The 22979-nt window shown below is 36.6% G+C and overlaps 1 protein-coding gene across 2 annotated transcripts in view; it reads right to left on the bottom strand.

Annotated features, from left to right (window-relative positions):
- The window catches only part of BTBD7 (BTB domain containing 7), a 53277-nt gene extending 47317 nt beyond the window's left edge, over nucleotides 1-5960 (bottom strand). For both annotated transcript variants that reach the window (XM_045561697.1, XM_045561704.1), the window contains exons 1-2: nucleotides 5746-5960; nucleotides 3582-4661 (exon numbers count right to left, since the gene is read on the bottom strand). In XM_045561697.1, the coding sequence (XP_045417653.1) occupies nucleotides 3582-4661; nucleotides 5746-5827 (1162 nt within the window). In that variant the 5' untranslated portion in view covers nucleotides 5828-5960. The remainder of the gene's footprint in view (nucleotides 1-3581; nucleotides 4662-5745) is intronic.
- Between the last annotated feature and the right edge of the window lie 17019 nt (nucleotides 5961-22979).

The raw sequence follows: 22979 nt of genomic DNA, 5'->3' as shown, positions 1-22979 counted from the left end.
TTAATATATAATGTGGCCAGGCGCGGTGGCTCACGCCTGTAATCCTAGCACTCTGGGAGGCCGAGGCGAGTGGATCGTTTGAGCTCAGGAGTTCGAGGCCAGCCTGAGCAAGAGCAAGAGCAAGACCCCGTCTCTACTAAAAATAGAAAGAAATGATTTGGACAGCTAAAAATCTAAATAGAAAAAATTAGCCCGGCATGGTGGCGCATGCCTGTAGTTCCAGCTACTCGGGAGGTTGAGGCAGGAGGATCGCTTGAGCACAGGAGTTTGAGGTTCCTGTGAGCTTGGCCGATACCATGGCACTCTAGCCTGGGCAACAGAGCAAGACTCTGTCTCAAAAAAAAAAAAAAAAAAAAAAAAATATATATATATATATATACATATATATAAAATGTCCTCCTTTGTCTCTTGTAATTTTTGGATGTAAAACCTATTCTGTCTGATATTGAGATAGCCACCCCTGCTCTCTGTAGATTATTATTTGCATGGAATATTAGGTTTTACATTTTTAAGTTAAATCTTATTTGAAATAAAAGGTAACAATCATTGATTCAAAAACATATACTGAATGCCTACTATGTCCCAGGTATTGGGGACACAAAGATGAGAACAATATGGTCTTACCCTCAGGTTGCCCAACAGTCTAGTTTCAAAGCCTTTCTGAACTGGGAGTCCTCATCTGAATCACAGAACACACAAAAAAATTGCTATTTACTCAATTCTCTCCAAAATGGCATATAAGTAGTACTGTGCTGGATGCATGGGAGATGTTAATTCATTACACAAAATAGATGCCTCAGCATATTACAGGCTTAATCAGCTTGCAGAACTCTTGTTGTAAAAAGCTGATCATAGAGTCACAAATAGCCTGACACTTAACAACAGTTTGATAAGTGCAATAAGAGGTATGTACCGACTCACTAAAGTGATAAAATTTAAGAAATCTTAAAATCAGTAATTTCCTAGCAAAAAATCTATAAAATATGCTTAGCATAGCATTTAATTAATAAAATTATTTCTAAAACTTAAGATGTTATCTTTATTTTTATTTTTTTCATGGCAACATTTCATCATGAAGGACACTATTTTCAGAAAACGCTATGTGGTAGTCAACATGACAGATAGGTTGTGATGATGATTGTCACTTAGCAGCTAACATTTATTGAATGCTTACTATGTATCAGGTGCTATTCAGATAATTTAACATATATTATTTCTTTTAATCCTCATAATCCTACCTTATAGAGTTTACCATTCTCATTTTGCAAATGAGAAAACAGAGGTTTAGAGAGGTTATGTGACGTGCTTAAGGACAAACAAGTTAAGACATGGTAGAGAAAGATTCAAATCCAGTCTGTCTGGTTCTATAACCTGAGCTCTTAAGCTTTACACTAAAAAATCCCTCCCATGGAAACGAGAGAAAAATTATGTTAAAGTTATGATCTATTATAAACCCTAATATGAATATTATCATGGGTAGGGGGGAAAGATATAGCCTACCTGGAGCACACGCACGCGTGCACACACACACACATAAAACCCCCAAAATAATCCAAATTGTATTTTGAATAACAAAAGGAAACAGAAGAGTAAATTTGAGGAAATATTTGTTCACTTTTTTTTTTTAAGTAACCAGATTAAGGTAATGCAAGGAGTGTTGTTTTATATTCCCCTTCACCCCCAAGAGATAGGGTTTCACTCTGTAGCCCAGGTTAGAGTACAGTGGCACAACCAAAACTCACTATAGTCTGAAAATCCTAGGCTCAGGTGATCCTCCTGTCTCAGTCTTCCAAAGTGCTGGGATTATGAGCGTGGCCCATTGCACCTTTATATCTTTAAACATACTGAATACAATTTCTAGGGGGGAGGGAGGTCAAGGCCAATATACGTAACCTAAACTTTTGTACCCCCATAATATGCTGAAATAAAAAAAAATACAATTTCTAGATAAAAGACAAAAACAAAAAAGAAAAACCAAATCAAAGTGAAACAAACCCTCACTTAAGAAGATAAAAGAACTCTAGATAGGTAATCAAATATTGCCAAAGATCCAAGAGCTGGCTCATAATTTTACTTTTCATTCAAAACTTTAAAAAAAAAAATACTATTTTAAGGGATGCTTTGCCATGCAAAGTATATACGATACACTTTGGTTTCTTATTGCTTAAACACTTCAAAAATAAAAACAATTTGAGAAAATAAAGATTATTATACCCTTTTGGTAATGCTGCAAACCAAATTTTTCTATAGAGGCATTTTCTGACAAATCTGGTTTTACAGAATAAATGAATGGAAACTGCCAGGTTATTTCTGAAAACATATTTTTCCTATAGTTTGACATCTAAATAGTCCACTATTAATAATATAATGATTCTCATTCTAAATAAGATATTTTAGTGACATTTTGATTGTGATAATAAAGTAAAACTAGTCTATCACTAAAAAGATAATGGTAAAGTAAGATTTTAAAGGATTTTTCATGTAAAAGAAATCTCAATGTTTTTTCACTCATGTTTATTAATGCCTTCTTCTGTATAACTATTCTCACTTCATCACTGATATTGTTATTTAACTGGGGCTATTTTATTTTTCAATTTCTCAAAGCCCTATTAATTGGTTGACTTAGCTATATGTTAGAAAAATGTGCTTAGCTTTCCTTATTTAAATTCATGTCTTTTACTCAAACCATTAACATCCTCTAATTGGCAACTTCTAATGTTCTCTTAGCTAATATGCATTAGCTAAATTAAATTTCTCCAGAAATCTCTTGTCATATAGCTTGTTTTCTTTTAATATATGGCCAAGTATGCCTTCTGTCAAGACACTAAACTCCCTTTGCCCTGCCACAGAAGGTCTCTTTCCAGATATGAAATGTTAAGATTCTAATATTTACCAACAGATATATACGTTTTTTAATATAACTTTCATAAATTCATTTGTCTATAACAGAAAAGATGTGCTGTCCCAACTTTAATAGTTTAAATTGAATGAACAGTCTAGTTAAATGAACAGTCTAGTACAAACTGTGCCTTACATGCTGTAGGCTGTTGCTTGATGTACAAGTTGAACCTAAAACTAAGATACAGAGTATTTTAAAATTTAAATCAGAAGCCCTGCCCAATTCTGATTCAAATAAATTTGTATCCAAATGTGACTATCTTCATTTTTGTAATCAATTTTTATTCTTATTCCAAACATTTAAGCACCAACAAGGCACTGAATGTAAACACGAGACTCTAACCTTGAAATCTGGGAAATTGGGCTAGTTCAAAGCTTGGGTGGAGACAGGAATGTAGGTGGGTAATTATATATTCCCACACCTATCATCTTACATTAGGGAAGAAAGAGCCTCAAGTCTTATCTAATGCTCTTAGTCACTAGTATTGAATGCTTGATTTTAATATTAAAGAACCACATTAAAACTGACCCTCAATTTGTCTCACATGTCACGATCGTAGTTTCAGACAAACTGACTCTGTCATATCCCAAACACTGAAATCACAGAACATACTAAATGTGTTTTCATTTGGAAGACAAATACGTAATTCTAGAAATCAAAATTAAAAACCAGAACCTCATACCTTGTGCAAGCATGTTAAATTCCAAGAACAGTGCTATGTGGTAAAGTTCCATGGCTTCTTCTGCCCTGGTCATGTTTGGCTTCCCTGCGACGAGAGCCTGAACTTCACTGAGACTCCCCACAGAGGGGCTACAGTGCAAAACAGAGAGGTCCACCATGTCGGTATACATACAGTGTAATATCACTTTTGCATATTTTTTTGGTATAATGGACTCATCTAATATAATTCTTGTGGGAGTCCTCAAAGTTCGGTCTGTGATTTCTTCACCAGTCCGTATCCTCCTTTGCAATAAATTTCGAAAAAATGGGGACCGTGCAGAAATAATAGCCTTGTGGGCTTTGAGCTCTTCATCTAAACAGTTCTGATTTCCACCAAAAGCTTCAACCAGTTCAGAGTCTGAAGAAAAACTAAGGACGACATCATAATAACACATGTAATCAAAAAGTCCACGCATATCTACATCAAGGGAATTTGGTGTTCCAAATTCTTCACTAAGCTGAACAAGGATATCGACATTTTGGAACCTTGAGTCCTCCATTCCAAACTCTCCCGTATAAAGGTAGTGTAACAAAGCAGAAAACATGGGCATATCAATACCAGCTGTATTGATGTCCATTATTATCTCTGCCCCATACTCAGGTGAGGAAGAAAGCAGTGTTTTAAAAAATGGACATCTTGCTGCCAAAATGGCACGATGTACAGGAAAACAAGTTTCTTGAAATATTAAGTCTACATCAGTACAATACTTGTACTCATAAAGATCAGCCATATCTTTCTGCAATGTCCTGGCTTCTGGTCTAGCCAAACTGGCTTGCAGAGAAAGCTCCTTTAAGGCTGAAGTTCCCTCATATTCCTCCACTAATGCATTGACATCTCTAACATCCCACCCAGAGAGGAGTTCTCGCATCTGCTTGGCATGATCAGCAGACCTATTAGATTTTCGACGCTTAATAAACTTCTTTTTGAGGGTGGCAAGGCCAGAGGTTCTCTTTTTTTTGTCTTGTGGTTTCTCATGGCCATGGTCAAGGCTATACAATTTTGATTCACAACCATAGCCTTGCTGAGAATAGGATGATGTCCCTAAGAAGAAAATTAAACAAATGAAAATTTGTTTCTTTTTCTTTAACATTCATTTTCAACATTTACTTTAACATTTTTCATGCTGAAAAATTTTGCAAATAGACATTACGGAACCATTCAAATAAAAATGACTTTGTTTTTTATAAAGGAAGATTAAAAGTTTAAATAATTTATTTTTATACGAAATAAGTAGTAGGGACAAACAGAACAAATTGGTCTGGATTTTAAAAAATGTCTTTGGTTCTTCAGCTATCAAAGACCATGTATCATAGATCTTTTTTTTTTCTTTTTTGAGACAGAGTCTCGCTCTGTTGCCCAAGCTAGAGTGCCATGGCATCAGCCTAGCTCACAGCAACCTCAAACTCCTGGGCTCAAGCAATCCTTCTGCCTTAGCCTCCCAAGTAGCTGGGACTACAGGCATGTGCTACCATGCCCGGCTAATTTTTTCTATATATTTTTAGCTGTCCAGATCATTTCTTTCTATTTTTAGTAGAGATGGGGGTCTCGCTCTTGCTCAGGATGGTCTCGAACTCCTGACCTTGAGCAATCCTCCCGCTTCGGCCTCCCAGAGTGCTAGGATTACAGGCGTGAGCCACCACGCCCGGCCCATATATCATAGATCTTAATCACAGATCTTTAGGAAATGAGAGCTAGGCAGATTTATAAATTAAGGATATTACTTGTACACAATTGTGAAATGTTTCTTTTTCTTCTTAACTACACCAAGGTTGCATTTGTATGAGCAAAATAAATGGAACAGGACACCAGGAACCTGTATTCCACTATTTTCACACCAATGGAAATTGCTAGTTTGCCCAGGGTAACTGGCAATCATGGTTAAGACAACCAAAGAAAACAGCAACTGTGCTATATGATCTTTTCATTTTTGATCCTAAGTGGTTTGTTTAGGGTAAAAACCATACAAGTCAGATTTATATTTGTTAGAGGAAAAAAATCTAGATGCTGCAGAATTATTATCTATAATAACTTCCTGCAGCTCAATTCTCTTTTCATCCACTGAAAACACAATTTTACTTTATTTACAGTCACAAAAGAAAATGAAATTAGAAAAACTGAAAGTTACCTATAAACGTCTGTTGGGCCTGTGAATTTCCCCCTACCCTTGGGGAACATGAATGAGGATAGTTAGATGCATTAGCACCCATCTTCTTCAGTCACTCAGGCGTTCCATCTGCTGGTTCTTCAGAGTATAATTCCAGAGGCCTCTTTGAACCTTCAACCCTGGATCCAGCAGCCTCTTTTCATCCATTTCTTGATATGAAACAAAAATAATTTTATTCATTTTTTAAAATGTATCTCAGATCACCTGGTAAAAAAAAGCAATCTATTGAAAACTGCTTTCATTTGCAAATAACATGCTGTCAAATTCACATGTAAAATTTTCAGAAAATGTAAATTAATCTTTAAGCTTGAATTATGAATCTGTGTTAGCTGCAATTTTGAGCCACATAATGTACCAATTATATGCTTTCTAAGTCAGTAAAAAAATAACATATCAGGCTAATTTAAATATATAGTTATAGGAAGAATATTTCAAAACACATGGAAAAGTATTTGGGCTGAAAAATGTTTCAGTTTTTTTTTTTTTTAAATCCTCAGGGACAAGCAGTCATTATAATCTAACATCCTAAGCAATTCACAAATTCTTAGGAGATTAATACTACTACTGCACAAAGAGCACATAATTAAGTGATTGGTTTTTTGTTGTTTTTAAGATACAGTTGCTTAAATTGATTTTTAATCTGTGTAATTAGGCATTTCGCTGAAAGAGGGGGAAGAAAAGGTGGACAATTAAAGCTAAACATCTTTAGGCTACTTGTTCTATGGTAATTTTGAGAGATGTTATAAATATAGTAAGATACAAGGAAAAACAAAAATTTTTACCTATCCTCCCCATAAAGCCCTAAAAAATTATTTCTACTACCTGATGTTATGACTTAATATTGAAAGGGCAGGAGCAATAAGAGGTAATTTTAACAATTCTGGACTAAATTCTGAACCACGGAACCTTAACTCTCAGAGCTGCTAGCAGGAGATATACGTGCAAACAGAAGAAACTCAAAGAGAGAATAGGAGATAACAGGAATACTTCTAAATCTTTACACCACCTAGATATATAAAATTTATCTGACTAAAAGGGATAATGATTTAAGAAGAGAAAACACAATTTAAAATCTATTATTGGAATTGTTAGGAAATCACTCAGTAGGCAGTTAACCCAACCTCATAATGAAGTGTTTTAACACAGTTAAAAACAAATTATCACAAAAAACCTGCTGGAAAACAGAACTGTGCCAAGATGCTTGGAATTTATTTTCACCTGTTACTGATACAGCATAACCTGAGGAATTCACATTTAAGAAAATCATTGTTAACATTTGTGTTTTTCTCCAATTTTTAATAAACTGTACATGATTATTTATCTAACAGTATAATTATTTATAGAGTTCAGGGTAAGACTGGGAAACTTTCTAGTGACTAGATATAGATTATCATAAAAAGTAGCAGTAACTCCAATTGAATCATATACTTATATAAGCAAATTTCCTATTTGAAACTTACCTACCTACCTACCTACCTATGAGAACAGTGCCGTTAGACTTTACTTCATGTATATTGCTGGAAGTATGAAAGGCTGTCGGCAGCCAGAGACATAATAGTTCATTCTGTAAGAACTATACAGCAAGGAACCTAAAGATTTTAACATATAGTCAGACCTCCCTATCCGTGGGTTCTGCATCTATGGATTCAACCAACTGCAGATCAAAAATATTCGGGGAAAAAAAAAAAGATTGTGTCCATATGAATATGTACAGACTTTTCTTCCTTGTTATTATTTCCTAAATACAGCATAACAACCATTCCATTTACATATCATTTACATTGTATTAGGTATTATAAGTAATCTAGAGATGATTTGAAGTATACAGGAGGAGGTGCCAAAAGATGTGTTTAGGTTACGTGCAAATACTACACCATACAAGGGACTTCAGCATCCACAGATTTTCATATCTGCAGGTGGTCCCAGAGCCTATCTACCACAGATACTAAGGGACAAATGCACTATTTTGTAAACATTAAATGTTCAAAAAAATGTAATTCTTCCAGCAAAGTCCACTTAAAAGTAGATGAGTAACCAAAAACTTTAAAAGTTTGATACTTAGTGTGATTCACAGTTTTCAATTCCTAAATATTCGAAATGTAGGAAAAGCTGTTTTTGGTAATGCATTTTGAATGTTGTCAATTTTTGCAAAACAGGAACTAAAAATGTCTGCATTAATTTCAATTCCAACTTAAAAAATAGTAAGTCTAATAAATTTTACTTTTCCAGTTGAGCTCTACAGAGCTTCAAGATCCTATAAGGGGCTGGGCGCGGTGGCTCACGCCTGTAATCCTAGCCCTCTGGGAGGCCGAGGCGGGTAGATCGCTCAAGGTCAAGAGTTCGAGACTAGCCTGAGCGAGACCTCGTCTCTGCTAAAAATAGAAATAAAAATTATCTGGACAACTAAAAATATATATAGAAAAAAAATTAGCCGGGCATGGTGGCGCATGCCTGTAGTCCCAGCTACTCGGGAGGCTGAGGCAGGAGGATCGCTTAAGCCCAGGAGTTTGAGGTTGCTGTGAGCTAGGCTGACGCCACGGCACTCACTCTAGCCTGGGCAACAAAGTGAGACTCTGTCTCAAAAAAAAAAAAAAAAAAAGATTCTATTAGGCATTGTTAGTGGTTCTTTCAAAGAAAATACAGTCCTGGAAGCCAAGTTTATAGCATTATTTACAGGTCAAATCCTAATCTCACTAAAGATTTACATTTAAAACAAAAAACAGCACAAACAATTCTTTCCCAGAAAAGTATAGAATGTATTAAGAAAAGTTCAGAATAAAAACATTATGCAAAATAAGAAGCCTTTACCAAAATGAGGGGAAAAAAAAAACTTAAAAAGATGAGCTTGAAATCTGAGAGCAATAGTGAAGGGTGAAAATTACTGATAAAGTATTTCTAAAGGTAAGATTGCATGGTGTCACTCCCATGGTTAGGCCTCTTCTCCCTTCCCTCTTTACTCAACCTTTAAATTCCATATTGTTTCATTTTTTTTGTTTGTTTTGCTTTTTATTTCTACTGACTGCAGAGCAAACTCACTAACATAGCATAAAATATGTTGAAATAAAACAAGGAAGAATACAGTCTTGCTTCCAGATGAAGAAAAATCAGAAGTGCCTACAGAAGTGGACAGAGTTCACTACTCTTATTTCAACACATACACGCATGCACACACATATGAGAATTATTTTCCTTTAAGAATCTTGCATGGTTTGTAGGGACTCAAGACATGACAGGTCAAGAACAAAATAAGAAGAAAAAAGACAAGCCAGGTTGAGCAACCTTAATCCAACCCAAATTCATCTCTGCCTTTTTTTTTTTTTTTTTTTTTTTTGGAGACAGGGTCTCACTCTGTCATCCAGAGTGCAGTGGTATGATCATAGCTCACTGCAACATCAACCTCCTGGGCTCAAGCAATCCTCCTGCTGCAGCATCCTGAGTAGCTGAGGCTACAAGCATCCACCACCACACTCAGCTAATTTTTGAATTTTTTGTAGAGACAGAGTCTTACTATATTGTCCAGGCTGGTTTCAAACTCCTGGCCTCAAGTAATCCTCCTGCAAAGTGCTGGGATTACAAGCATGAGCCATCATGCCTGACCATCTTTGTTTTTTGATGCTTCAATGTACACAAACTTTGTTTCATGTATAACAGTATTTTTAAAATTGTGTAAACTTACCCTCAGGCTATGTGTATAAGATATACGTATATGAAACACAAATGAATTTTTTATTTAGCCACCGCGCCCGGCCTAACTTTATTACTTCTCAGGTAACCAAAACCCTATGCCAAAAGGGAGCACAGTGTTATTTAGTTTTTAATATAAACCACTGCCCTTAGATTCTGAGAATGAGAACTTGTCTCAGTTTAATCTCTCCAACAGTGTTTGCTTTCCAGGCAAGTCTTAATCTGTCTCCTCTAGAAATCCTATCTTTGGATGATGTGACAGGAAAGGTAAGGAAAGAGAGAGCCTATAGGACTGGGAGAGGTCGAGAGGATGCAAATGGTCCAAGAAGGCTGATGAATCCTGTTTCTACAATCACCATTCTGGTGTGCTACCTCTGTTAAGAGTCCAAAACCAATCCCAATCAGATGATGTGACTGTCCTAAAATAAACTCCAGTGATTACAGTAAACCCAACTGAGGGGGAGGGGAGGGGGAGTAGGAGTGGGAGTGTCATGTTGAATGCAACAGACAGAATAAATAACCCCATGAGAAATTTTTTAATAAACAAAAGTCAACGCCTTCTCCCACGCTCCCCCCCAAAAGAAACCCCTAGGCTAGCACTTTCCAAAGAGTTTTCCCAAAGTTTAGAAAATGTAGGATTAAACAAAGCCAAATAGGTTTCTCTACTTCAGGGTATTTTAGCACCTTTAAAGTGCATTGTAAAGAGAGTGTTCAGCATCTAAAGGAGCTCTGCTGCCCCACAGAACACTAAAGGAATGAACTTGCATAACACACATTGGAAAATGCTGATCTTTGCCATAAAAACACATTTTACTGCTTTACACAGTGGAGAGAACAGTGGGAGTTAATGGGATTTAGTTCTCTCTGTCACTAATTTATCATGCATTTGGGACAAGTCATACTTAACCTCTATGGGCCTCAGTTTCAGCATTTGTAAAATAAGGAAGTGGAAATAGGGATGTTAAACTTGAATAAAGCTGTATGACTTATTGATTTGGGTAATGAGGATGGGAAAGGGAATTATTTCCATATTAAATGTTAATCTACAGAGAGAAAAGGTACCTGGACTTTGGATTTTAAACATGTTTTCCCCTTAGTCTGATTATTAGAGATAGAAAGATAAGAATGCAGGGCAAATGTGAATATGAAAAACTATTCATAATGAAAGAGAAATGTAAAACTACAGGCAGACTTCACTCTTGTCAAATCTAAAGTGACCATATGATGTATCATTCAAACCAGCATGCTTGAGAGTGAAAAGAGAGACACACCAGAGGGGATACCAGGACACATGTAGCCCAGGTCTGACCAGGCAAAGCGGGATGAATGGCTGCCCTTATAGCCAAATTTCACATTTCCAGAGGAGCTAGAAATAAAACAAAGTTCAAAAAGAAATAAAGAAAACTCAAAAATCTAAGTAAAAAGAAAATGACTTCCTACACCCTTCTCACACTCAAGCATATTTACCTAATATAACTAACATTAACTGAGGGTTTACTATATGCCAGTCTCTGTTCTTAGAGCTTTCACATGTATTTTACTCATTCATTCTCCTATCTTTTTCATTGATGAGGCTGAGAGGTTAGTAACTTGCCCAAGGTCCCATACATAGATTAAATTAAAGAGCAAGGATTACTTTGTTTCTTTGTAACCCTTCAGTTCTACCTTTGGATACATTTCAAGAGCAATAAGACAAAAAGAGACTGTGAATAGCAAGCAGAAGCAGAGTCAGCAATAAGCCCTTGCCTTTGAAGGCATCTTCAAAAAGGTAAGATTAGAGGGGGAGTTTAGAAAGACGCCACTGGGCTAGTGTGTCTCTCTGGGGCCATCTAATATAGAGGCAGATGACCTCCACCCAGCACTGAAAACCCTAAAAATTTCAATAGCATAGAATAGCAATATTTACTATAGCAGCAAGTCATTAAGGAAAGAACAAATGTGTTCCATTAAAATATTAAGACAGAGGCTAGGCATCATGGCTCTCTTAAAGCCAGGAGTTCAAGATCAACATGGGCAACAACAGTGAGACCCCATCTCTACAAAAAATAAGAGAAATTAGCCAGGTGCTCTGGTGTGCACCTGTACTCCCAGCTACTCAGGAGGCTGAGGTGGGAGGATTGCTTGATCCCAGGAGTTTGAGGCTGCAGTGAGCTATGATTGTGCCACTGTACTCCAGCCTAGGTGACAGAGCAAGGCCCTGTCTCTACAAAAAAAAAAATTATTAAGACAGCGAAGTCAGAACCATGGAACTGGAAGGGCCTTCAAGCTTATTTTGGCCAACCTCATTTTTAAAAATGAATTATAAATCTATGAAATGGGAGAAAATATTTGTAAATCATATATCTGATAAGGGATTAATATACAGAATATGTAGAGAATGCCTAAAACTCACACACACACACACACACACACACACACACATGCGCGCGCAAACAAAACAAAACAAAACAAAAACCCTCAAACAATTCAAAAATCAGAAAAGGACTTGAATAGATATTTCTCCAAAGAAGATATATGAATGGTCAATGTGACTTATATTTACACATTTCTGATTTTAAATTATATCATGAAAAATTTCAAAGATATACAAAAGAAATTAGTACACTGAGGTCTCAAGCCTCCATTACCCAGATTCCAGAACTACCAAAATTGTTCTGGCTTACATTTAAATGCTTAAATTTGATGTGTAAAGATTACAGCTAGAATGTAAATGTTATCAGCGTTTTATAGAAATAAAAATGAAAGACTCAAGAGATACTACATGTATATTATGACTAAAGAATAATTATAATGTCCATCAGTCATTGAGTACTGACTATGAGCCAGCCTTTCTTAAGTAGTTCACGTGAATTAATGCCTTTAATTTTCTCAAAAATGTGAGGTGTAGGTCTGTTATTATCCCCAGTTTAAACAGAGACTGGGAGGTTAGGAAAATGAGGCATGGAAGGTTTAGGTATTTACCCAAGGTCAGTTCCAGAGGTAGGCTTGGCATTTAGGTTCTCATATCTATGAGTAATCTTATCTTTGCAATTTTGTCTAAATGTTTGAAGGAAAAATGTCCAGAGCAGACAAATATAGTTCTACTCCAGAAATGGGAAGTGATTACACACCTGACAGTGTTATTTGTGGTGTTTAAAAGGATCTCTCACCTAAAGCAAAAAATAACTGAAAGGAGAGCTTATAAAATCAAAGCAAAAGAAAGTGTCTTTCTGAATATTTACAACTAGACTACATGTTCGCTGATGGCAGGATGACACTTTTTATGCTTGATCAACCATACATCCATTCACCTATCCTCTGGCTTCAAGAATCAATAGGAGTATATCAAGTTAAAAAGGAAAGGCCATCATTCAAGATAGAAAAAACAGTACACATAAATAGAAACAACTCCTGTCCAGTCAGTGGCCCATTCCCAGGTATCATAACCCTATATCCCTATTATCTACTCATATTGCAGCATAATTACCTACATTTCCACTAAACTGTTAAGTTTCCCAAGGGTAGGTATTCTGCTTATATATCTTGGAATTCTTACCATCTACCACAGAATACAAAGTAGGCACACAATATTTGAGTGAACAAATGTTAACTCTTACCATGAATGTTGATAAATAATGTGTCTAAGGCCTAAGGGGTAGCATGCTGTGAGTATGGGTAGGTGTGAGGTCAAAAAGCCTCAAATGCCATTCTAAGGTGTTGGGCTTTATTGAGAACACAATAGGAGAACTACTGGAGCAAAGCAGGGAATAACAGGAGGGAAGCACCACGATAATTCTGTTATAAAAAGATTATTGGATGGCTTAAAGGCAGAAGATAACTGATACAGGAAAAATTACTACAGGATTCTTGCTACAGTCCAGTAAAGTGTTAATAAAGACCTGGCTTTCCATATCTCTAAAATGGGGATAATACCACCTACTTTACAAAGTTGTTTTAAGAGGTAAATAAGATAATATGGCTTGCCACAGGAAAGCAGATGCAGCAGCCCATCTCAAGGGAAATCTCTTTTAAGGGCCCTGGGCCTGTGCCAGGTCTGACCTGGCCCCGATAAACTATATCTTAAAGGTATTGAGGTATTCTGAAAAATGTAGTTTCTAGACATTTAAAGCTGAAGACCAATTCCTGGAAAGTGGCAAGGAAAGGATCTATGTGACTGCACTGTGAAGACATGAATGGATCTCTCCTACCCCACCACCTTTACCTCAAGCTGACACTCCAAATACTTCACCCTGACCTACAACCTAAGAATAAGATCCTCCTGAAGCAATGGGAGGAAAATGGGAATAAAGGGCTGAAAAGGCAGCTTCCAGAAGGAAGCCCAATTCTCAGCCCATGGGTCTCACTCATCCCTCTTCCTCTGGGTCTTCGGCAGAAATAACGGAGCCCTGGTATGGCAATTTGGGACAGAGCGGTGATTGTCCACAACAGCCAGTGCAGGAGCTGCCTTGGCCCAGCCATACCAAACACCAAAGCTTTTGTTGTCTTCTCCCAGCAGCTACAGCCCCCAAAACTGAAGTGGCTGGAAGGAGCATAAAAAGTTTCCTCCCAAAGCTAGGAAAAAAAGCCTAAAAACAGAGGGCAAAAAATGATTACGAGGCCCTGCAGAATGCATTGTAGAACTTGCCCAATCAATACTCTTAAAGGGTAACGGTGCCATCTGGAACCTTTGTGTTTATGACAGGAAGACTAGCTTTTGAGCCAGGCACACAATATCAGGTACAACTGCTTTTATTGTTGGCTTGGTAGTGTACAGAAAGATGGTTCTAGATGATTTAGAGAAGATATTAAGAAATCTGAGTCCAGATTTATGTTTACAGAGGATCTGTAGAGAAAAACAGAGCTGACATCAGAGAATATGTTCAAAGTAACTGAATTTAAAGGAAAAAATGTAATTTCTCATAAACTCCATTGAAAGCCAAAATATTCAGTTTTTCTGACACCAACTTAGCAAATGTTAAAAACACAAAGGTGTATTTCTTATTGATAAGTTTAGGTGGGTTCCACTGGTAGAGTTGGAGAGAGAAGAAAACATGCTGGGTGAACCTGATAATCCGAGACTGTGGCTGCACAGGGAGAAGAGAATAAAGAACAAAACAGAAACATAAATATAGCTACTCAAAGGTTCCCTCACCCAGGGCAGTCTTCATTAGGACAGTTCAAATTCCACACTGTTGGATCATCAAAGGAATAGTCATGTGAATTGTCCTATGAATTGTTTAAGTTCTTATTAAATGGGGAGATAAGGTTTAGGAGCTGTAGGTAATTATGTAGTAAAGTTCTATTTTTTTTTCATGGTTACTGAGACTAAGAAAGTCCAAATAAATATAGGGGGAAACCCATTACTTTAAATTTTCAATGAAAAAGAAATATAAGCTACAATGGCTTAATAATGGCCACTGATTCCATTCTGATGAGCTTCTGCCCATCACAATACCTGAAGAACTTTTGGTGGCGTGTCAAATGAAAATGTGTTTCCTAAGTTTCTTCTAAAGTCTACAGTTAGCATTTTGTATAGGTTAGTGCAAAAGTAATTGCAGTTTCAGCACTGTTGAAACTTGCCATTTGATATTGGAATACATTCTTAAGTAAATGTGGTTATGTTACATATCATTTTAATGTGCATTTCTCACTTTATTTTTCTTTTTGCTAATGACTTATTACTTGCTGTTTATTTTATATTTATTTTAGACTATGGAAATGATGTTAGACAAAAAGCAAATTCAAGCAATTTTCTTATTTGAGTTCAAAATGGGTCGTAAAGCAGCAGAGACAACTCACAACATCAACAACGCATTTAGCCCAGGGACTGCTAAGAAACGTACAGTGTAGTGGTGGGTCAAGAAGTTTTGCAAAGGAGATGAGAGCCTTGAAGATGAGGAGCGCAGTGGCTGGCCATCAGAAGTTGACAATGACCAATTGGAGCAATCACTGAAGCTGATCCTCTTACAACTACACGAGAAGTTGTCCAAGAACTCAATTTCGTCGACCATTCTACCATTCTATGGTCATTCGGCATTTGAAGCAATTGGAAAGGTTAAAAATCTCGATAAGTGGGTGCCTCATGAGCTGACTGAAAATCAAAAAAACTGTCGTTTTGAAGTGTTGTCTTTTCTTGTACCCAACTACAATGAACCATTTCTCAATCAGACCGTGACATGCAATGAAAAGTGAATTTTATATGCCAACTGGTGATGATCAGCTCAGTGACTGGACGGAGAAAAAGCTCCAAAGTACTTCCCAAAGCCAAACTTGCACCAGCTAAAGGTCATGATCACTGCTTGGTGGTCTGCTGCTGGTCTGATCCAGTACAGCTTTCTGAATTCTGGTGAAAACATTTCATCTGAGAAGTATGCTCAGCAAATTGATGAGATTCACTGAAAACTGCAATGTCTGCAGCCAGCACTGGTCAACAGAAAGGGGCCAACCACACGTCTTCACAACGCCCGACCACACCTCGCACAACCGTGGCTTTAAAAGTTGTACAAATTGGGCTATGAAGTTTTGCCTCATCTGCTATATTCACCTGACCTCTCGCCAACCGACTACCACTTCTTCAAGAATCCAGACAACTTTTTGCGGGAAAATGCTTCCACAATCAGCAGGACGCACAAAACGCTTTCCAAGAGTTCGCTGAATCCCAAAGCACAGATTTTTACACTACAGTAATAAACAAAGTTATTTCTCATTGGCAAAAATCTGTTGATTGTAATGGTTCCTATTTTGATCAATAAAGATATGTTTGATGAGGCTGGGCGCGGTGGCTCACGCCTGTAATCCTACCACTCTGGGAGGCTGAGGCGGGCGGATAGTTTGAGCTCAGGAGTTTGAGACCAGCCTGAGCAAGATCCCGTCTCTACTAAAAATAGAAAGAAATTATATGGACAGCTAAAACAATATATAGAAAAATTAGCCGGGCATGGTGGTGCATGCCTATAGTCCCAGCTACTCGGGAGGCTGAGGCAAGAGGATTGCTTGAGCCCAGGAGTCTGAGGTTGCTGTGAGCTACGCTGACGCCATGGCACTCTAGCCTGGGCAACAGAGTGAGACTCTGTCTTTAAAAAAAAAAAACAACAAACTGATGGGTACTTCAGTTGCAAATTGTGCTGCAATAAACATTCGAGTGCAGGTGCCTTTTTGATAAAATGACTTCTTTTCCTTTGGGTAGATACCCAGTAGTGGGATTTCTGGGTGGCATGGTAAGTCTGTATTTATTTCTTTGAGGAACTCCATACTGTTTCCCATAGAGGTTATACTAATTTGTAGTCCCACCAATGGTGTATAACCATTCCTTTCTCTCTGCATCCATGCCATCATCTATTGTTTTTTGACTTTTTAGTAATAGCCATTCTGATGGGGGTAAGATAATATTTCATTGTGGTTTTAATTTGCATTTCCCTGATGATTAGTAATACTGAGCATTTTTTCATATGTTTGTTGGCCATTTGTCTATCTTCTTCCGAAAAATTTCTGTTCATGTCTTTTAGCCACTTTTTAAGGGGATTGTTTGGGTTTTTTCTTGCTGATTAGAATAAAATTCAAGTAAGATTATTGGGCTAAAGGATATATATTGTTCTTTTTTTTTAAAGGGTATATAAATTTCTAATTTGGAGACATAATATCAGATAAATTACAATTTACGTGCCTGTAAGCTCTGCATGAGAATGTCCAAAATGCTAGGCATTAGTAAAGTTTGCAATCTGTATAGGAAAAATGATCCTATTGTAATTTTAATCTTTTAAAAAATTATTAGTGAAACTGAATCTTTTAATATACTTATTAGTCCCTATGTTGCTTTATATTCTTTGTTCATTTTTCTATTTGGCTTTTTTCATTAATATGTGACACTTTCTCTCTCTCTCTCTTTTTTTTAAATAGAGACAGGGTCTCACTCTTGGTCAGGCTGGTCTCAAACTCCTGACCTCAAGTGATCCTCCCACCTCAGCCTCCCAGAGTGCTAGGATATTTTTTTTTTTTTTGAGACAGAGTTTTACTCTGTTGCCCAGGCTAGAGTGCCATGGCATCAGCCTAGCTCACAGCAGCCTCAAACTCCTGGGCTCAAGCAATCCTCTTGCCTCAGTCTCCCGAGTAGCTGGGATTACAGTCATGGGCCACCATGCCCGGCTAATTTTTTTCTATATAAATTTTTAGTTGTCCATATAATTTCTATATTTTTTTTTTTTTTTTTTTAGTAGAGATGGGGTCTCGTTTTTGCTCGGGCTGGTCTTGAACTCCTGAGCTTAAACGATCCACCTGCCTCGGCCTCCCAGAGTGCTAGGATTACAGGCGTGAGCCACCGCACCCTGCTTAACTTGTGACACTTTCTATAGTAACGTGATACTGGCCTTTTAAAACTATGATAGCTTTTATCATAAATTGTTAAATTTTTTATATGATCAATTCTGTCAGTCACTTCTGGGGGTTTTATTGAGATAAGGTCAGCTCTGTCACCCAGTCTAGAGTGCAGTGGCGTCAGCCTAGCTCACTGCAACCTCAAACTCCTGGGCTCAAACAATCCTCCCGCCTCAGCCTCCCAAAGCGCTAGGATTACAGGCATGAGCCACCATACCTGGCCTCATGCTTCTTGCTCTGAACATTTTTACATCAGAAAACAAACTGATATTTATATAAATAAGTAGTTAGGACATTTGAGAAAGTTTTTAATTTATGTTGTAATCTCCAAATTAGACTATGCTCTTCTATCAGAACAGATAGCTGACATAGGATAAAGAGTTTATAGCATGATTATTAAGTAATTCAGTGTACTAATTTTAAAATTTTATTAAATTCTAAATATTAAGACAACTCAATTACTTGGTGGTATGAAGGATAAATTTTCCAGATTACTAGAGAATGCTTTTGGTAACCATTGAGGCATATTAGACTTGACTTTTTACTGAATTTCCTGAGTCCCTGTGCTTGACTGACAGAGTTATTTTTCCACTATTTGTAGGTACTTCTCTTCAGCCATCAGAGGGTCTGATATCTAGAGCACTACATTAACCCTTTCTAAATTGCTTTCCCTAAGCCTCTATTATTGCCTTTCTGTTCTCTGACTGTAATCTAGAAAATAAATGGTCAGATGACCAAACACTATGTTAAAATAATTAAGGAAATCTCCATGTTCAAGTAGCGATAAAATAAGTAACCTTTATCATAACTGTTGCTCTGGGATTCCTGTTTTTATTTTACTTTGATATTTTAAAAGTTTACTTACTCATAATTTTGCAAGTGTCTATATAAGTTCAGGCTGAAGTTTAGCAGGTAAGTGGGGGTGTTAAAAGTTTTGAAGCCTCAAATACTAAAAAGTGCAACAGTGCAAATGGGTGCTAGCCTATGACACTGACACAAAATCTAAGATGCTAATCATGTTACCAAATATTGATAAATTTGAAACACAACTGAAAAATATAGAAAAAGTATACTAGAATAATTTCTCAATAGCTTCCTCAGTATTTACATTTTTATAAATATATGTCACACTTTAAGTTTTAACTCAAGTATTAGCCAAAAATGTCTTTATTTGACTCCATTCTTAATGTAAACACAAATAAATGGTTTTAATAAAGTTAAGCAATTCCAAAATAAAATTAAAGTACTATTAAATTTCTCCCTGAAAAACGCCTTCATTAATATAGCCAACTCAACTTCACTGGGATAAAAGCATGAAGCAATATGAGGAATTCTCATAACTGAAAATATAGTATCTAGAATTTGGAATATATGCTCTCATTTTTTTCTAGTAGATATACCATCAAAATTCTGTTATGCTTATGTAGTGTCTCCTAAACTCACCCCCATCACTTTCTTGTTTGTTTGCTCTACTTTAAACATTATCCTCTCCTTGCTGTTCTTAAAACATGCCAAGCATTTTCTCACCTACAGAGCTTTTGTAATTGCTATCCTTCCACCAGGAAAACTCTTCACCCAGATATCCAAATAGCTCATTCTCTCACTTCCTTCGTGTGCTATCACCTTAGCAGAGGTCTTCCATGATAGGTCTATATACAATAGTGATCTCTACCCCTGCTCCAGCACTCTGTGCTCTTTACATGTTCGGGTTTTCTACACAGCACTTAGGAATATTCAACACGTTTGTTTTAAGAAATGTACATATTTAAACTCACAATTCCTTCTTGCATGTTTGTTTTGATAAACCATTCAACCTTGAGGAGTGGCATCTTTGTTGATGCCTAAGGAATGTATGCATTCTCTTGTGCTAATATGTTCACAGAACTTCATGATTTTAGAACATTTTCATCACCCCAAAAAAGAAGCCCCAAGCCATTAGCAGTTACCCTTCATTTCCCCTCAATCTCCTACTACTAGGCAACTACTAATCTAATTTCTATCTCTATTGATTTTGGGCTTTTTACATAAATGGGATCACATAATATGTGGTCTTTTGTAACTGGCTTCTTTCCCTTACGCACAGTGTTTTCAAGGTTCATCCACATTGTAAGCATGTACCAGTACTATTTCATTCCTCTTTATTTGCTGTATAATATTCCATTGTTTGGATGCCACATTTTACTTATTTTATTCATTCATTCATCCATTGATGGACATTTGGGTTATTTCCACTTTTTTCATTATTCTGAATAATGCTGCTATAACGCCATAAACACTTGTGTGCAAACTGTGTGGACCTATGTTTCCATTTCTCTTAAATATATATCTAGGAGTGGAACTAACATGTATTTTTAATTATTTATTTTCTGTTACCTTTTTCATGTATTTTTAATTATTTATTTTCTGTTACCTTTTTCTCTTCTTCACTATAAGGTACACTACATAAGGTTGGGGTTTTTGTTTCATTCCCTGTTGTATCTCCAGTGCCTAGCACTGTGTCTAGCCCATATAGTAGGGCTCAACAAATTTTGTCGAATGTATGAATAGAATAGTAAAAAGGTTTGCTTGCTCTGAACACACTAATTGAGCAGAGATGAAGGGACAGCTCATATTGAAGATGGTAAAGAGATCATAATATTGCTGCAGCAAACAGAAAATGCCTATGTAATATAGACAATTAAGATTTGATCAAACTTGTACTAATTAAGCTTTAATCCTTAGTATTAGACAGATGGCCACTATTTTCATTAGATCTGAAATAAGATCTCATTTAACCCTGGCTGAATTTCCTCCTACAGTTGTTCCAAATATTTTCCACAGACTTCTGCTCATTCACCTCCCTCAGCAGATAACCTTGTTTCCTGCTTCACTGATAAGACTGAAAGCCAAATGACAAGTTTTATTTCTACCTCAATACTTATGAGTATTGCTACAGTCCTCTCTCCTTTCTTTTACCACTCCATTTCTTAAAAGTCATCTATGTTCTGGTCTTCAATTCTCAACATTCTACCTCTTAATCTCTTTTATAAATCAAGCTGGACATACTAATATGCAAACCTATCCCTACTGAAACTTTCCAAATTGAATGTTTTTCTCCTCAGTTTTCATCTTCTTTGATGTCTTCATGATATTTAGAATTATTACTTTCCTTGAAACATTCTCTTCCCTCAGGATACCATATAGTTACAGTTTTTCCATTTATGACTCCATTTTCTTTCACTACTAAAATATTAGCTGGCCCAAGGCTCTGCTCCTGGTCTTTACTCCTTTCTCTGTACTCTCGCCTATGACTCAATTATTATTGGTATCATTTCTACAAGAATAAATTACTTGATGTTTAACAACTCTAGCCCTATCTTCTCTCTCAATCTCCAATCTTAAATCTTGAACTTCCAGCTGGATATTTATCTCTGATGTCTCACCAGAAGCTTAAATTCAACATACCAAACTAAAAAGGATAATTTCTGTAAAGCACCTGACACATAGTAGACTTCAATAAATATGTCTGAAAGATAAGATGGGAGAGAAAACTCAATTAGTCCTCTACATGCAAATGTTTTGTTTTTATTGAAGACACCCTAGGTACCCAGAGTCAAAACTACAGGCACCTATCCCTTGTAATTCTTCTCTTATATCAAATTGGTTTACCAATTCCAATGTGAACAACTAAGACCAAGTCACTCTTTATTATTTCTTTCTTGAATTGTCATTAAAAAAAAAAATCAAAAGTGGTATCTGCTTCAGTCTAATTCATCTAGCACACCAACATCAAATTAAGTTTCCTAAATAACACAGGTTCAATCAAGAATACCTAGTATGTAAAAACTCCTAGCCACTTCAGCCACTTGTGTTAAAACAAAACGAAACAAAAACAAAAAAAACTCAGACACTTGTGTTAAAAATAAAAATAAAACTCCTAGCCACAAAGCTTAGCGCCTTATGTATTTTACACATAAAATTATTTCAGTATTTCCCTAAAGTGTATTCTACACAACACTAGTCCTATAAAATATCCTAAAATGAGCCTCAAAAAAAAAAAAGGAATCCTGGTTAGTTTGAGAAATATCACTTCCTATAACCCAGTTTTGCAGAATTAATCATTAAACAAATATTTGAGTACTGTCTATCTGCCCAGCACTATAAATGCTGGGGGTTATAACCGTGAATAACACAGTTTTGGTTTTTGTCTTGCTTACAGTCAAGTCAGAGACATGGACATTTAAATGATTACATAAATTTATACACAGGATTAAATGCTATGAAAAGTATAGGCTACTATGATCAAGAATGAATAGATTTGGTTTATTGACACGGGTGGTAGTGATGTTGGGAGTGATGTTGATCTCAGAGTCCTGCAGCTAAGAAATCTGTTTGACTGGGCTTGGCTCATGCCTGTAATCCTAGCATCCTGGGAGGCCAAGGTGGGAGGATCACTTGAGCTCAGGAGTTCAGAGCCTAAGCAAGAGTGAGTCCTGTCTCTACTAAAAATAGAAAAAATTAGCAGGGTGTGGTGGTGCGCACACGTAGTCCCAGCTGAGGCAGGAGGATCGCTTGAGCCCAAGAGTTTGAGGTGGCTGTGAGCGAGGCTGATGCCATGGCACTCTAGCCTAGGTGACAGAGTGAAGCTTTGTCTCAAAAAAAGTATGAACTTTCCCCTTTCCTTGGTGAAAGTGATGGGAGGAATGTAAAAATAATGCTCCAAACAGCAGAGGGAACAATGTGAAGGCCCAAGGAGAGAACATAACCTGGTTCACTGAGGAAATAAAAGTAATTCTGTGTAGAACAAGTGGGAAGCAGCTGTGGCAGTAGCAAGGTATGAGCAATATGATCCATGACAAGGAGTTTGGACCTTATTATACAGAGAAAGCTGTTTGTTACTTTTAAAAAACATATACTATTGCTTATTTATTTAAAATCACATACTATATACTTAAAATATACTATTATTTGAATTAAGTGAATTTTTCTTGTTCAAGAATAAGCCCACAAACATAAAGAACACATACAAAATACAGAAGAGAGATCTTGGCTTAAATAATCAAAAGTTGAAATCCAAACAGCATTAGAAGCATTATTTAATTTTCAAAAGTTGATGGGGAAAAGAGGTATGTCTGAACATCTATGTTCCACACACCATATTAAGTGTTTTTATATAGCTTAAC

Source organism: Lemur catta, chromosome 1, assembly GCF_020740605.2.
Source record: "Lemur catta isolate mLemCat1 chromosome 1, mLemCat1.pri, whole genome shotgun sequence".
NCBI classification, from domain to species: Eukaryota; Metazoa; Chordata; class Mammalia; order Primates; family Lemuridae; genus Lemur; species Lemur catta.
This window is presented reverse-complemented; position numbering and strand designations above follow the sequence as displayed.